Source organism: Candoia aspera, chromosome 12 (genome assembly GCF_035149785.1).
Source record: "Candoia aspera isolate rCanAsp1 chromosome 12, rCanAsp1.hap2, whole genome shotgun sequence".
Classification (NCBI taxonomy): domain Eukaryota; kingdom Metazoa; phylum Chordata; class Lepidosauria; order Squamata; family Boidae; genus Candoia; species Candoia aspera.
Window position 1 is genome coordinate 20,317,570 of NC_086164.1, and position 15,407 is coordinate 20,332,976.

A 15,407-nucleotide genomic window follows, 5' to 3' on the forward strand; every position below is an offset into this window, starting at 1 on the left:
GTTAAGGAAACAAAGGAAAAATGTCACCTGAAGGAAGTTGGGCCTGAGCACATGGGAAAATACCCCAGTCCCAGCTAATCAACAAAGCAAGAACTTTTGGGGATAAAAAGGAGTCCTGAAGCCTGCCCACTCCTTGTCTTTGGATCCAGACTTGGCGGCTTCCGTCCCTCTAGCTCACTGCTTCTCAACCATGGGACCATGTCTGGACCAACTCCCAGATTTTCCCAGCCAGCAATTCTGGGAGTTGAAGCCCACACATCTTCAAGTTGCTACGGTTGAAAAACACTGGCTTGTGTGTTAAAACCGGCACTATGAATTATACCTGATACCTATGGCAACAGTGGAGGGCCTGGAGAATTGGTGTCAAGTGGTCATAATGTCCAGTACCTGCACAGTGCAGCATTCTGGACCATTTGCAGTTTCCAAATGGTCTTGAAAAGCAACCCTACAAGACAATTTTTCTTTGATAGCAGTGACTCCAGACCAAGTCGAAGACTTATGCAGCTTTTCATTTGACTGATAAGAATTACTGTGTCCCATAAAATCAGGCATCTGGTAACAGTTTTTCTAACAAAAGATGTCTTAGCTTTTAATGATAAAATTTATGCCTTTTAATAAAACTTAAGAAAAACACTGCCCCGAGTGTTTGGGTGGCTTGGCCAGCAGCTTGCTGAGGCAACAACGGAGCAGAAGCCATGATCCGTCACCACCGTGAAGGCTCAACCCTGAGCTCATCCCAAGTGTGGTCAGATTCGCTGCTTGTCTTCCTTGGCTTCTGTCGTTTCATCTCCCAGAGCTCCTCAGAAAAGTAGGGATGGAAGCCATCTCACTGAGGGCCCAGGTTGCTTTCTGATGCCAGATGCCAGCCAGGCAATGACACCACTGTCTTCCCGATTGCGATGTGCGTGTGCCTCTGGGTTCATCAGGGGCCTGAGGTAGGTGCTCTGAACAGGCCCAGGGCAGGAGATGGAAATGTTGGGTTCCCTCGTTCTCTTGCTTTGCGTTCTCAGGAGCTCCAAGGCAGTGCTTCTCAGTCTCAGAGCCTTTGAGACGGGTGGACTTCAACTACCATAGTCCCCTAGCCAGCCGGCATGGCTAGCCAGGGAATTCTGGGAGTTGAAGTCCACCCCTCTTAAAGTTGCCAAGTTTTACACACTGCTGTACAGAATAATAATATCCATATCCATAACCCGCCGGATTCCAGGGACTCTGGGCAGTTTCACCAGCAACAGGTCGAGGTGGCGGGGCTTCTTCACGCCGGCGCTGAGCCGAGCCGAGCCTGGTTCGCGACTTGGTGTGCCGTGTGAACCCAACCCAGGGCCGTGAGGATGACGATGATTTGGGGGGGGGTGACCGAGGGTTACACCGGGGCTCGTCGCAGCACCTCCGCTCCGCCTTCTGCGCCCCAAAGCGCGGGAGACCAGCGAAGCGGCCCCCCTCCCGCGTCACGTGACGCCCTTCCCTCCACGTGACGCCGCTCCCTTCCGCTTCCCCGGGGCGGCGCGTAGTGCGTAGCAACCGTCGCGGGGAGGGGCGCGGCCGCGGGGGGGCGTGGCGGAGCCGGCGGTGGCGCCCGGGAGGGAGCGAGAAGTCCGGCGGTTGCGGCGGCGGGCGAGCAGGACGAGGCGGCCGGACCGGGGCTGAGGTACCGTGGCGGGCGGGGCCTCACTTCGTGGCCCCTCCGGGCTGGATCGGGCGGGCGGGCGATCCCATGCCGGCATCGCGGGGCGGAGCGGCGGCGGCGGCCGAGACACCCCGCAGGCTCCGGGCGGCCTTCCTTGGCCGGGGGGGCTGAGCGGGGCCCCCGTGGCAGAGAGAGGCGGGCCCGCCCTTGCAGGAGCGGAGGCCGGGCGGAGGCGCTCCTCGGGCTGGTCCCGAAACCCCCTCCGCCTGGGAGGAGGGCCCGGTCGCGCGGGGCCAGCGGGGCCCGGGTGGCCTCGGCGGGCCCGGCGGTTGGGAGGGCGAGCCCTGCTCCGTGGGGGGCTCGAGGCCGCCTGCCTGCGCCCGCGGAGCAGGGAAGCGCCCCGCCGGCGGGGTTGCCCCTCTGCGGGCGGTGCCGCCGCGGCAGCTTTGGGACGGCCGGGCTGCGACGCCCCGAATCCCCCGCGCTGGCTGGCGAGTTCTGGGCCTTGCAGTCCCCCCGTTTTCAAGCTGCTGAGATCAAGCAGCGCTGGCGCGGCCCCTCTGCGGGGTCGCTGTGCGAGGGAGGAGCGTTTCCAAGGGAGGCGGACGGCGGTGGGGGCCGTCCCGAGCCCGCGCTTGCCTCCTTCACCCGAGAGAATCCGGCCTCTGAGGACCCCCGGACGGTTTGCCGTTTGAGGAGGGCGGCGGGGAGACTTCGCTTTTCCGAGCCCAGCTCTGGGAGAGACGCCCCGTAGCTCAGGGTTGCCCTGCGGAGTCCCTGAGCCGGTGCTTTGCCCGCAGACGGTTCGGGGCCCGGTTGGGCGACATCCTCAGTGCGCTTTCGTTGCCCGCCTAGACACGGAGACGACCTTGCCTAGTCGGGCCCCGAAACGTCTGAAGCAAAGCGCGCGGCCCAGAGAGCGCCAAGCGCTCCGCAGTCCCCGCTCTCGCCGTCCAGGTGGCAAATGGTTTGCCCTCGTCGGAGGGCGTTTTCGGAGCCGTCTAAGATAAGGAGTCTCCTGTTTCAAAGGGAATACCTTTGGACTTGCCTGGGATTGCTGTTCTAATCCTGCCCTTTGTGCCGAGACCCTTTTGCAGACCACCTCCTGTTCTTCCCATGGCTGCAGCTTTTTACCTTCCTCCCCTTCCCTAAAAAAATACTCTTTTTTGTTTGTTTGAAGTTTATTTACTTACCAACCATCCCGCCTTTATTATTTTTATAAATAACTCAAGGCGGCGAACATACCTAATATTCCTTCCTCCTCCTATTTTCCCCACAACAACAACCCTGTGAGGTAAATTGGGCTAAGAGAGAGGGACTGGCCCAAGGTCACCCAGCCGGCTTTCATGCCTAAAGTGGGACTAGAACTCACAGCCTCCTGGTTTTTTTCAGGCTACACTGGCTGCAGCAATATGTAGAAAAATGCTTTGAAATAAACAAAATATTAAGGTTAAAACCATGCATTTGATTTAGGAAGCCACTCTGCATTTATGTGCGATGAAAGACTGAACAAACGTCTTCTTATTTCTTCCTCTTTTATGCTTACATGTGGGAAACTTTGAAGGCACTTTTTGCTTCTTTTTTGGATGAAATGTTGCAATCATATCTGAATCCTGCTCTACAAAAACAGGGTGTCAGAGCTTGTTAAAGTTAATTAGAGGAACATCTTATTTCATAATATATTTAAGTAAACGCCTGCATTATTTTATCTCTAGCAAAATAATCTGGTAGGTGCCGTCATGTTTTTGTCTAAACATGGTTCCAGTATATAAGCATTAATGAAATGTATTCCTGCCATGGTAATCCTACAACTGTATACTCAGCTGTGTTTTCTATCTAGGTCTTTTTCTTTTGAGACTTTTAATTTGAGAAATCTTTTAACCTGCTCTATATTCTTAGCTGCTGCCTCATTTTATTTTCATTTCTTGATGTTACTGGAATTCATTCATTTTCCTTTCTGTGTTTTTGCTAAGAAGCCAAGCTTGATGTGTGAAGCACTGTTAGCTGTTTAACAGTGTCCATCCCCAAAGAAGTTGAAATTTTTTATCCAGGAGGAGGAGGAATTGTCAGGGTGGCTCTGGTTGAATTTATACTCTGAAAGCAAGGAAGAAAAAGAATCTGTTTAGGCCAGAGCATCTGTGGCCCTCTTGGGTATCTCCCCCAATAGCTCCATTCACTCCATGGGCAAAGAGATTTTTCCTTCAGTACTGTCTTCTTAGTCTCCTGGATGGGTCCTCTGGCCTGTTACATAGGATGCCACCTCTGAATCAAACTGGGAATCTCATTTAAATCGATTCAGACTGAGAGGCTTCTGCCTGGCCCTGGGTGACAAGAGTACAATACCTGAGGTTTCACTGGAGCTGGGAATCTCAAGGATCCCCCTCTCCAGACGCTGGGCTTTCTGGAGGCCTGAAATGGCGAAATGGCCCTGCTGAGCGAAGGGCAGAAGGTGGTGGCAGAGCCAGCACTGGCATCCCAGCACTGTGGAATGTCCTCCGGGGGAACTTGCTTATTATCATTTCCTTGCCAGAAAATTACTTATATATATATTAAAAAATCCAGCCTTTTAAATCTCTCTTACCTTTACAGTGGTTTTACTCTCCGTGATTTGGTTTATTATGCATTTAGGGTTTTATTTTACTGAGTTTTTAAAGACTTTGCTTCCTGTTGCGAATCGTCTTAAGTGGACAATAAAAGCTGAAAATAGTGTGGTACCGTTGAAAATTCAGCTAAATACTGGTTTTCTTTACATTTATGGAGAAAGGCACTCAAATGCTGGTTTCACTGGAAATGAGACCTGTGCTTTCCTATGTGCACCTGTTTGTAGGGTATTTCTCGTGTGAATCACAAACAAGCAGTGGGATTTGTAATGTAAAGCCCTGCGTTTTTACAAAACTTTAGCAAAAAGTTGAAACACAAAAGTGTTACTTGGAATTCAAAGTCCTTGAAAGTTGCTGCTTTATGCACTTGTTTTATGCACTTTATGTTTTATGCACTTTTCATGCCTGCAGCATTGCAAGAAGGTAGCCTGTTTCAGTTGTACGCTCAAGTCTCATACACGTATATCCTTTCCGCTTTGAACTCAATCTATTCATAACAAAACAAGTTGTAAATCTAATGGCATTAATTAATTGGCATTATTTTACTCCTTTACACTTGTTGTGGGTGTTTTGTGTTTAAGAGAAAATCCTATATAGTTCTGTCACTAATTGCATTTATTTATCTATGTACATTTATGTATTGTTGAATAATAAATAAATAAATAAACGCCATAAATAGAAGGAATAGCAACCAAAGCAGCAGCAGCAAAAAATGAGACTTCAGCAACCCCAAGAAAAACAGCAACCCCATCACCATAAAATCCTTATTAAAATCAACCTTCAGAGGCCCTTTTCACAGCCTTGCAGCCCTTGGACGAGTTGGTCTCCTGGAGTCAACCTCTGCAAGGCTTTATAGATTTAAATCCAGGACCTTGAACCTGGCCCGGAAACCTCTTGGTGGCAAGTGCCGTGACCACAGAATGGGCATCAGATTGCAGCAGCAGCTCTCTGTGGCTGCTGCAGTTTGTACCAACTGCAGATTCCAGGTTATCTGGGAAGGCAGCTTCAGGAGAGTGTGTTCCAGGTGTCCAAGCATGTGGTGATGAGGATGTGAATCAGTCCCTGTCCTTGGGGCTTCTTGGTCCAGATGGGGCCACACCTGGCAGCTGGCTTGCATTTTGTCCTACTTTTTATCTTCGCTGTATTTTTATACCTTGTTAGCTGCTGAGAGTCTTGTGATTGCTGTGACATACAAATTTGATACATAGATAAATAAATAAAATAACTGTCCTAAGCTGGGCCAAGGCTGCTCTGGTCACCTGCTGTTATAGAAGGAGCTGTTAATCTAGGAGGACCCCTAAGCCACATTTTGACAGATGCCTCCATCAAATGAGGGTGCGCTACTGCCTTTTTCCAGGACAATGGCCTCTTGCCATCGGCTAAGGCAGCATTAACTACCTCCTAAATCAAACCACTGAACACCCCCCCCCCCAGTTTTTCCATGGTTTTTCTAATCCAAGATTGGGAGTTAAGAGTTTCCACCATACTCATGGCTAGTAAGCAGACAAGCCTCTCACTTGCTTTATTTTTTCTGGATCTTGTTTTCCTGTATGTACTTGAGTATTTGTGCGTAGTATTCGTGCTTGGGTAGCAAGTATGGTGTGACATCTTTGTGGGTGAAGGATGAGCATTATAGATCATATCATGAGTGGTCTTCATGAGTGGTCTTCAAAGGCAGCCCCGTGTACGGCACACTGCAGTAGTCCATTTGTGGGGTGGACAGTATATAAATATGGAGCATTATGGGCTTTGGGAAGCCCTTAATGCCCTTGGGAAGCCCTTAAGGAATGTTGGGAAGATGAGCATTATGGATCACTCACTTTTGTTAATATTTCTTCCTCTCCTCCTCATTGACAGGGACAAACATCTGGTGAGGGGCTTCATCCCTTCTGCTTTCCTGGCAGGTACCCCTGGCAGAAGAGCCACTGGCTCCCTTTCTTAAGAAATGGGCATTTTTTCCCCCTGGGATTCCTATCTCTTGTTCACCTAAAATCTTGCGAAGTGTAGCTAAGAAACTTGTGATCTGCTCAAACCTGTTTCTGTAATGCTCAGTCCTCCTTCCTTCCACCCGCACATCTTTCTTGCCACAGCCACAAATGCAGTGGGGGTGGTAATAGTGAACTTTATGAACAGGTGGCATGAGTTGTTCATCATCAGTATGGCTCATATCTGACTTGACATGAATCGTAGAGAAAGTAAAAGTCATTATTTCTGCCAGACTTGTGGAGCCGTGAAAGCTCATTCTCTGTGTTAATATATTATTCACCATACCACTTGCTTGGAACTACTTTGGCCTAATCCTGTTCGTACCATAGTAACAACAGTAACAAACTCCAGCTGTGGCTAGGAGGGCTTTTGCACAATGCCAGTTGTGCCCATCCCGGGATGGGGAGACCCTTCAGGCAATTGCTCATGCCCTAGTCACCCCACAGATGGACTACTGCAGTGTGCTGTACACGGGGCTGCCTTTGAAGACCACTCCTGGTGCAGCTGGTGCAGAAGGCAGAGGCGTGGGTGGTGAGGGAGCACCATGATGCCCCCATGGGTCTCCACTGCTCTGCGAGCTGCTCTGGTTACCAGTGGGCTTCCAGGTGAAAGTCAAGGTGTTGGTTACCACCTATGAAGCTCTTCATGGCTCAGGGCATGGTTATTGGAGGGACTGTCTGTCTCCTCTGGTTTCTGCCTGCCCAGAAGGATCGGACGGAGTGGGCGTGCTCCAGATCCCTTCATTCAAATGATGTCGTCTTCTGGGCCCTAGGAAGTGTGCCTTCTCGGCTGCAACGCTTGCACTTTGGTACAGCATCCCCCCAGAGATCCATCACGGCTCCCACCTGATGTCAAAGCCGTGAAACCTGGCTTGGTTCCCAGGCCTGGGATTAGAGTGGTTGTCGAGTCTCTGCTGTTTTTCTTCTTCTGGTGTGTTGGGCTTATTTTCTCTGAATGAACATGTTTGTTTTCCTCCTCTTCTTATTGCTTCTAGCTTTTAAAATGTAAGCTGCCCAGAACAGTGTGGGAATTGGGCAGGCTCTAAATCCAATAAATAAATAAACGTATAATATAAATTTGCACAAAGACTTTCAATAATACAATCTGTAACTATATTAAATGGGTCAATGTCCTACTTGTAGTTTTTTGCAGGCATATTTTGTCTGCTGTGGTAGAAAAAAGATGCTGGAATGTAGGGAATCAGATAGTTGTCCATTTAAATCAATAATGTCCATACTGACAACCCAAGGGCTCTCCAGGGTTTCAGGATTCAGGCGTAGTTTTTCCCTATGTAAAACAGGTGCTTACCAGGAAAGATTCTCGTAGGTTCTGCTTAATTTAAAGCTATCCCATATGGGTTATCACTAATGACTAAAAATCTGATAAAAATCAGTACTTGCTTATCAAACGAATTATTATTGTCAGTATCAGTCATAGCACACTGGGTTAACAAACTGACCCAGAGATTTAGGAATGTATAAACCCACATGTATTCTTGATATACTTCTTGGAACCTGAAAATATTCTATGCCCAGTATGAGTGGAGACTTCAGAATGTAATCTTTGGCCCATAATTGAGTGCTAGAGGTGTGGGTTTCTGAAATGGCCATTCAGTTAGGAAGTTGACAATGCGGCACTTGTGACATCCCAAAATTAAATATATTTTTACAATAATTTTTTTTAAAAAGATTGCAATTTTTGGAGGTGGGGTGGAACTGGGACAGCTGTTGATTTTTGTTGATTTTTGTGGTGTATGGGTTATTGCACTATGCCGTTTAGCCCCTTTGTTATCTAGATGAGGTCTATACAACTTGTTATCCACTAAGCTGAACTGATTCCAGGCTGATAGCAAAACAGGAAGTAAGTCACGGGGGTCTTCGATGGGGTATCATTTGTGCAGGTCTGAATGGAAGAAATTCTGATTTACTCCCCATGTTATGTTATTTCAAGCACTCACCCGTGCTGCTGACACCTTTATTTTATTTTATTTATTTATTTATTGGGAAGGAAGTCGTTCATTAAATAAGGGCTTGGTTAGGGTTTGGCTCTGTTGGGAAAGTTGTAATCTCTTTCCTCCAGAGTGTCCTGAAATATGTGCACGGTGAATAATGTATAATTACATTGTATTTAACATTCCTCAATTCATGGACATACTTGAACCAATTCCTACAATTTTGCCCCAAGCCTGCCTTTGTTCTTGTGGTCAGCTAGCCGGGTGTAAACTTGTCTAGAGCAGCGTTTCTCAGCCTTGGGAACTTCAGGGTGTGTGGACTTCAACTCTCAGAACTCTGGCTGGAGAATTCTGGGAGTCAGAGTCCACACTTCTTAAGGCAAGTAGGATGGGGAATTTGGGGAATTCCCAGAAATCTTACACACCTTAAAGTTGCCAAGATTGAGAAACAGTGCTCTGGAGATTTCTCTTGAATGGAGCCAAAGAAAGAAGATCTTGTGCTGTATTGTCAGTTGGAGAAAACATGCAACCTCCATTTCCCATTTCAGATAGGTGATAGGACCTATCCAAATTATGTTTGTTGTAACCATCTCATGAAAGTAGTTTATTTACAGGTGGTTCTCGTTTAATGACCACTTGTTCAGCAGCCAAACTTGCAATGGCACTGAATGAGTTGTAGTTATGACTGATCCTCAAAGTTCTGCCCATTACAATGCCCCTGTGGTCATGTAATCGTGATCTGGGCCCTCGACAACCAGCCCAGATTTCCAGCTGTCACAGCATCTCATGGTCACGTAATCACAATTTGCGACCTTCCCTGCCAGCTTCCCACAAGCAAAGTCAATGGGGAAGCGCAGGAAGTTGCAAGTCACAATCACATGAGGTCCTCACTTAATGATCAGTGTGGTCCTCACTTAACAGCAGCAGTGAGGACTGCCAGAACTGCTGTTGCTAAGTGGCGCGGTCACATGACATTGCACTTTACAACCACATCACTTAGTGACAGAAATTCCTGCCCCATTTACCATCATTAAGTGAGGACTACCTGTATTAGATTTATATCCACCTTTCATTTCAGAGCGCAAGATAACATGTTTATTTACTTATTTATCAAATTTGTTACCGCCCATCTCCTCCCACCGGAGGGACTCTAGGCAGTTCCCTGTGTAGCATTCCCTCTGCTTCTTTTCCTCATAACAACAATCCTGTGGGGTTGGCTGGGCTGAAAGAAAGCGACTGGCCCGAAGGGGGACCTGATCAGTGCCAGTCCAACATCTTAGCCCTGCACCTCACATTGCTTTGAATGTAACACGCCCAAACAAAGCCCAGCCCCAATGCATTGTAGCTTGACTTTTTTTTCCCAATTAGGTTTGTTTATATGAAAACTGTTTTTTGTTAAAGCTTCGTTTGCACCTGCTACTTAATTGCCACCTACAATTCTAAATCTGTTACTGCTTTTAAAATGGGTTTTAAAATTTTAAGTGCCATTGTTGTGCGACAACAGATGTTTTCATCATCAGCAAACTATAAACAGCAGGTGAAGGGGAAACTCTTAAGAAACCTTGACTTAGGGATATTTGTGGTTATCTGAGAAAAGTTAACCCTGAAAGACACAAATAATTTTTTGTGTTCCTCGAGATGGCTAATCCAGAATAGGAATAACATTTTTTCTGCTATCATTTCTGTTTTCTTCTGAACCATGTGAGAGGGTTTGGGGTACAGCACTATTCTTCAAGTTAATTTTAGAAACCAAGCATAAATTAGTAGGAAAATGGACTACAGTAATTTTATAACGTTCTCTGTACTGTTAAATATCAAGGTCCTACTCAGCCTTTCGTTTACTGGATCAGGCCCATATTTGGGGCTCTGAAGAGAACAGTTCTTGATGCTCTACCTACTTTTTCTGATAGCAAGAAGAAAATCGGAGTCTCTTTCTGTGCTTTCTAGTGGACAGGTATTGAAAGCACACCTTAACATCAGATCCACATTTAGTCATAGATGTGATTTTATGCAATCCAGATTGTGTCTTCTAATGCGTTGATTTCTAAGGTAGTTCGCAGTGAACTGTACCCAAACACGCACAGACTGGTGTGCACCTTAAGCACACGCTGTCTAGTACCCTTAATTCATTGGCCGATGAATAGGCTTGGAGTGGGTTCTGCGCTGTGTTCTGCGTTCAGTTCTGCGGTCTACAGGGAAGTTGTACTGAGCGAAAGGTGGATAAAAATCTTCACACATTCTGGGCGATCTAGTACTGTCACTTTGGGAAGTGATGTAAACAAGGGCTTAGTCATACAGAGTAATTGCCTATTCCACATTTGTTATTCGGGTCAGTCTTCTAAGAGTTTTCCACATACCAGTGGGAATAAACTTGTCAAGCTTGCATCTGTTCCTGCTGCTCCTTTTAAGCAACCCAGGTTGCTTCTCATTAGCATTTATAATAACTTGCCTTTGGAAATCCGTGGCGTGGCCTCCACCCCCTAGCCACACCCCTTGTTTTGCTTATTTATTCATTCATTCCATTTCTCTTCTGCCTCTCTCCCCTCCAAGCACTCCAGGCAACGTGCGCCCCCTTTTCTTTCATTCTCCAATAACCCCGGGAATCAAGTCAGGCAACGAATTGATATCTGGTAACCGTTCTTCCTGGAGATGTTCTTGTGGGTCTTCTGTCACTTCAGTGTACATGGGGTGCCTGGTTTGTGTTTCTGCTTATTTGTGCCATTATTTTTTCCTTTCTAATTTTCAGGAATGCAAAAGTATAAACAGAATGGATCCATCATCAGGGGCCAGATCAATTGTGGTTCACGTGGAGGGAATGACCTGCAGTTCTTGCGTACAGACTATTGAGCAGCATATTGGGAAACTAGATGGAGTTCATGACATTAAAGTAAGTAATTTGTCTTTTATTGCCAGATCAGAGGCTAGATGGGATGCCGAATGCAGCTTAGCAGAATAACCTTGACAAGTTTCCACTTTGGATTCGGTGTTCTTAAACTGGGGGCGGGGGGAGGACGGTGCTTGGTTCAGTCCAGAGAGCCTGAATTTGGTTATCTTCCATGTAATTGGCGGTAAATCAATCCATGACACTGTAGCCAAAGGCAGAAGAAAGGAACTACAATATTTAAAGAGATTACATTTGTGTAATTAGATTACATAGGGGCCTCCGGGTTGTGTTTTGCCTGCAGAAAATGAAAGAATTGCAGTTAATTCAATGGGCTTTCCAGTAATGTCCATTTGCCCTTCTAGAAATTGAAGCAGGAGGAGAAGTTGAGAGTCTGCTGAGAAACAAATCAGATTTTAGACATTTGTTCCCAGTGCATGAGAAAGTTTCTGAGGTTAGCACAGCTGTGAGGGCTAAACATTCAGAAAAGAAGTTCTTCCCACTTGTTATTCGTAATCTTCCATCGTATCTTGGTTAGCAGAGTCTTGACCTTTCTTGCCTTGGTTGCCAAAGGATCGGGGCCCGTGTTCCTACTTCCCTGTGCTGCGTATTCCACAGAAGCAAAGAGGCTAAGCTGAGTGCAGGTGCTTGTCCTCCCAGAAGAAGCCCTCAGCAACAGCAGAGTTGCTTTAACCACAGCCAGGCATTGCACCCGGGAAAGGGAGAGGCGTTCTGTACTGCCCCATAAGCTGAAACAAGAGTGGCGTGTGGGTTGTGATCTCTGTCCTGCGCCTACTTCAGGCTTGGGTGGAAAAACCACTCGTGTGAAAGGAACTGTGGGGTGCTAAATGGAATGTTTTGCTGTGCTGGCATTTCTAGCCCAACAATCCAGCCATCGGAGTCTAACCTTAGGTTGGGGGAGCCTGCCTCCCGCCGCCCTTCCCCCATGGAACTTCCCCCAGGGCTTGCAAGTGTGTTGTGGTGCAGGTGATTCCCTGAAAATAATGTTCATTTCATTTTTAAAAATAGCTGCAATGTTGCGATCTCACCAAATCCCGCTAGATGTGAGAGTGCCAGCGTGTTCTGAGCTTTGGCAGGAGATTGAGGCCCTTTTAAAATCATTTTGGTTTTGGGGTCCAGACCAAGGACTGCCTGCAGCACCTTCCTGGTGCGCCTGTGGTCTCCAGACGACGGGTTGAGAGCCATTGCTCTTTGCTTGAGGCTCAGGCTGCCACGCTGAGTTTCGGTACGGATTAACGGAACGAAAGCGTGGCGATGATGATACGGTGGTTCTGCCAAGGGAAGCTGCGCCGGGCCTTGATGACCCACCTCCTTGGGCCAGTCCCCTTCGCCCTTGGAGACTTGGGGTGGGACCCACCCTGAGCTTTCCACTGAGTCCCTTCCCTGAGCTGCCGCACATTCCAGAATAATAAGTCAAGCCTATTTAGGCGAGCTCCTTTAGTTTCTCCTGCAGTCTTGTGTAGCGGCAATGCGGAAGACCATTGTATTTCGAAGAGTTAAGTGGCATTTTTTGATTTCTCCTTCATATTAAGAAAATTATAGACGTTTAGAGTTCATTCTCAGCTCTATTTAGCTGGCTTGTTTTTACTTTTACTTAAAAGTGGGGGGACGGGAGAAAAGAAACCCCCCTGGATTGTTTACATTAGCACTAACTTATCTGCATCGCTTCCCAGGCCCTTGGTTTATGTCATAAACAGGTGCCCAAACCCTGGGGACTTACCTAGTCAAGGTCGAGTCCCACGGAAACTGGGTCACGAGGTTTTAGGGCCAGGCTTTGATAAAAACCTGAGGATTGCCTCTTGAATTGGGAGCTTGGCCACAGACCCTGGTACCGGGTGCTGTGCACAAAACTGGCTCTTAGGGCTGAGTACTCTGGAAATGGAGCCGCCCTGGGGCATCTCCACTGTCATTATTGAGGAGCTCTGGACAGCCAATGGGAGAATGGGTATCATCTCGCTTGGTATGTTACTTTATTTGTGTTGCGCTTTTTATGTTTCGCTTAATCTGCCTAAATTGTGTTCCTGTTTCTATCTGTTTGCTTGAGTTAATAATAAAGCTTAAAATGTCCTTACTCACTGGTGTGCTTATTGTCTCTGAATCTAAAAGAACCAATTTCCTGAGCACCCAATCATTGCCTGGACACTTTGCAAAGCATCTTGATCGCCGTTTTCCCTCTCCCTCTTTGTATTTATATTTCTGAATTGCCATTTCCTCCTGACAGTGTTTGGTTCTTTACCTGTTGTGTGTTTATACCTATTTATTAAAACCTAACACACACACACACACACAGTATATCTAGCTAGCTAGCTAGCTATTGGCAGTTTGCTTTCCTTGTTTTTCAACGTATGTAGAATTTCAATACCCATTTTCCTAGTTAAATACCCACCAGTTATATGCCACAGAATACTTCTAAAAATTGGGGAGAGGGGTTGGTACCCTTCAACTAAACCTGCTCATCCCAACCTGTGGCCCTGTTCACCACCCACCCCGAGGCAGTGTGGCATTAAATGTAGCATCATGTTCCCTATTAACCAGCTATTTAACTCTCTGGCCATAACAGTTGGAGATTAGGCTAATCTTTAACCGTCATTACTGTCCGTGGATTGTAATGTACACTTCGGGCTCTGTAGAAAGTTCATGTGAGAAACATATACTGTGTTATTGTGTGAGAGGCTCTGAAATTGTCTGGCTGCTTTCCTTGTGGTTTACTCTGTAGCCGGTCGTCTTGTCTTACAAATAAATCCAAGTTAATTTATGGTTTCATAGGTACCGCCTTACACTTCCTTCTCAGGTGAGTGAAATCGCCACTCAGGGTGTCACTGTAATAAGCCAAAGCTGCCTGACACATTAATGCCACTTTAAGGAGATCTTAATCCCCCTTGGCTCAGTGGCCGTCTCTCTTTCTGTGCAAGGTTTCTCTGGATGTTAAGAAGGCCACCATCGTTTACAACCCCAGAGAGCAAAATCCAGCATCGCTACAGGAAGCCATTGAAGACATGGGGTTCGATGCCGTTCTTGAAGACGCCAACCTGCAGTTCGTTCCACCTGACACCATGTTTCTTACGATCCCTGCACAGGCCACTGTGCCATGTGAACAGATCCGTAGCGATCTCCTGAAGGTCAAAGGCATTCTGGATGTGAAAATCTCTTCTGACAAACAAACTCTAGTGGTAACCTTTGTCTCTTCCATTCTGAATAGCAAGCAGATTAACCAAATAGTCCCAGGATTAAGTTCAGATAATGCCACGCAGGACAGAAACCAAGGAACCTGTGAAGATGTGAGTTTGAGCCAAACGAACGACGTGGTGCTAAGAATGAAAATAGAGGGGATGACCTGCCATTCCTGTACTAGCACCATTGAAGGGAAAATTGGCAAACTGCAAGGTGTCACACGAATTAAAGGTAATTAAAAATGCATAGCCCTTTGGAGTTTCCTCTCTTTTAAACCTTTTCATCAATTCTCCGGTACAACCCAAATAGGCAGTTACTCCCAAGAGGTACAAAATACTGCTGATGGTTTTGTTTACGGAGGAGGTCTAAATCTACCTGGTGCTCTCCAGTTCCTAGTGTGAATGTGTTGTAGGTGACTCAGAAAAGCACAGCATTTCTAAAAGGTAGCAGCCAGCCTTCGGTATCCTCAAACAGAACCAAGAAACAGAACCTAAGTGGGACGTACAGATTTGAAATCACTTTTCCCCCCCTCAGCCTAGTAAGTCACTGGGACTAGGTGGTTCTGTCAAAACCAGGAAAAGTCGGATTAGTAGGCAGAGACTGGCGTGACGGAGCAGCACCCGATGATGCCCCTCCCTCCCGAAAGCTGAATTCCACCTCTGCCCCGTGCTTCATTTCTGCTGCAGGTGGCCACAGCAGTGCTGCAGTCTGCAAGTTCCGTCAGCCTCTTCTAGCTGAGCAAGAGGACGCTTCCCTGGTGAGGCCGTGCGGAACGCTCTGTCCCCAAAATGGCCTGTTCCAAGTACTCTGGAAGCTACCTGTTTTAAAGCCCTCGCAGAACACTCGGAACAGGATCATTTTGCTCACAGCTACTTCTGGACCGCTCGGGACCGTCGCTGTGCAAACTCCTCCGTGCCATAAGCAGCTGGTTTTGGGTGGTCTGTGCCTGAGCCACATTGGGCATTTTAAACCGTGTTCCGAACGAAACGGCTGTTTGGCTTTTTTCCAGGCACGGAGTGAACGTTCTAGGCAGAAGGGGCTGGGGGGGAGTGTGGGACAAGCCCCTCAGGTATCAGTGATGGCTGTCAGGGGAGGGGGCGGAGGAAGGGCCAGAACACTGCTGGGAGAGTCGAATCGCTGGCCGGCTGGTGGGGTGTGCTGTGCTGAGAGCTG

At 47.4% G+C, this 15,407-nt stretch overlaps 1 protein-coding gene across 1 annotated transcript in view; it reads left to right on the plus strand.

Moving 5' to 3' along the window:
- The first annotated feature begins 10,487 nt into the window (after nucleotides 1–10,487).
- Nucleotides 10,488–15,407, plus strand: part of ATP7A (ATPase copper transporting alpha) — a 30,884-nt gene continuing 25,964 nt past the window's right edge. Inside the window, exons 1-2 of the mRNA XM_063313684.1 lie at nucleotides 10,488–11,048; nucleotides 13,976–14,465. Of these exons, the coding sequence (XP_063169754.1) occupies nucleotides 10,845–11,048; nucleotides 13,976–14,465 (694 nt within the window). The 5' untranslated portion in view covers nucleotides 10,488–10,844. The remainder of the gene's footprint in view (nucleotides 11,049–13,975; nucleotides 14,466–15,407) is intronic.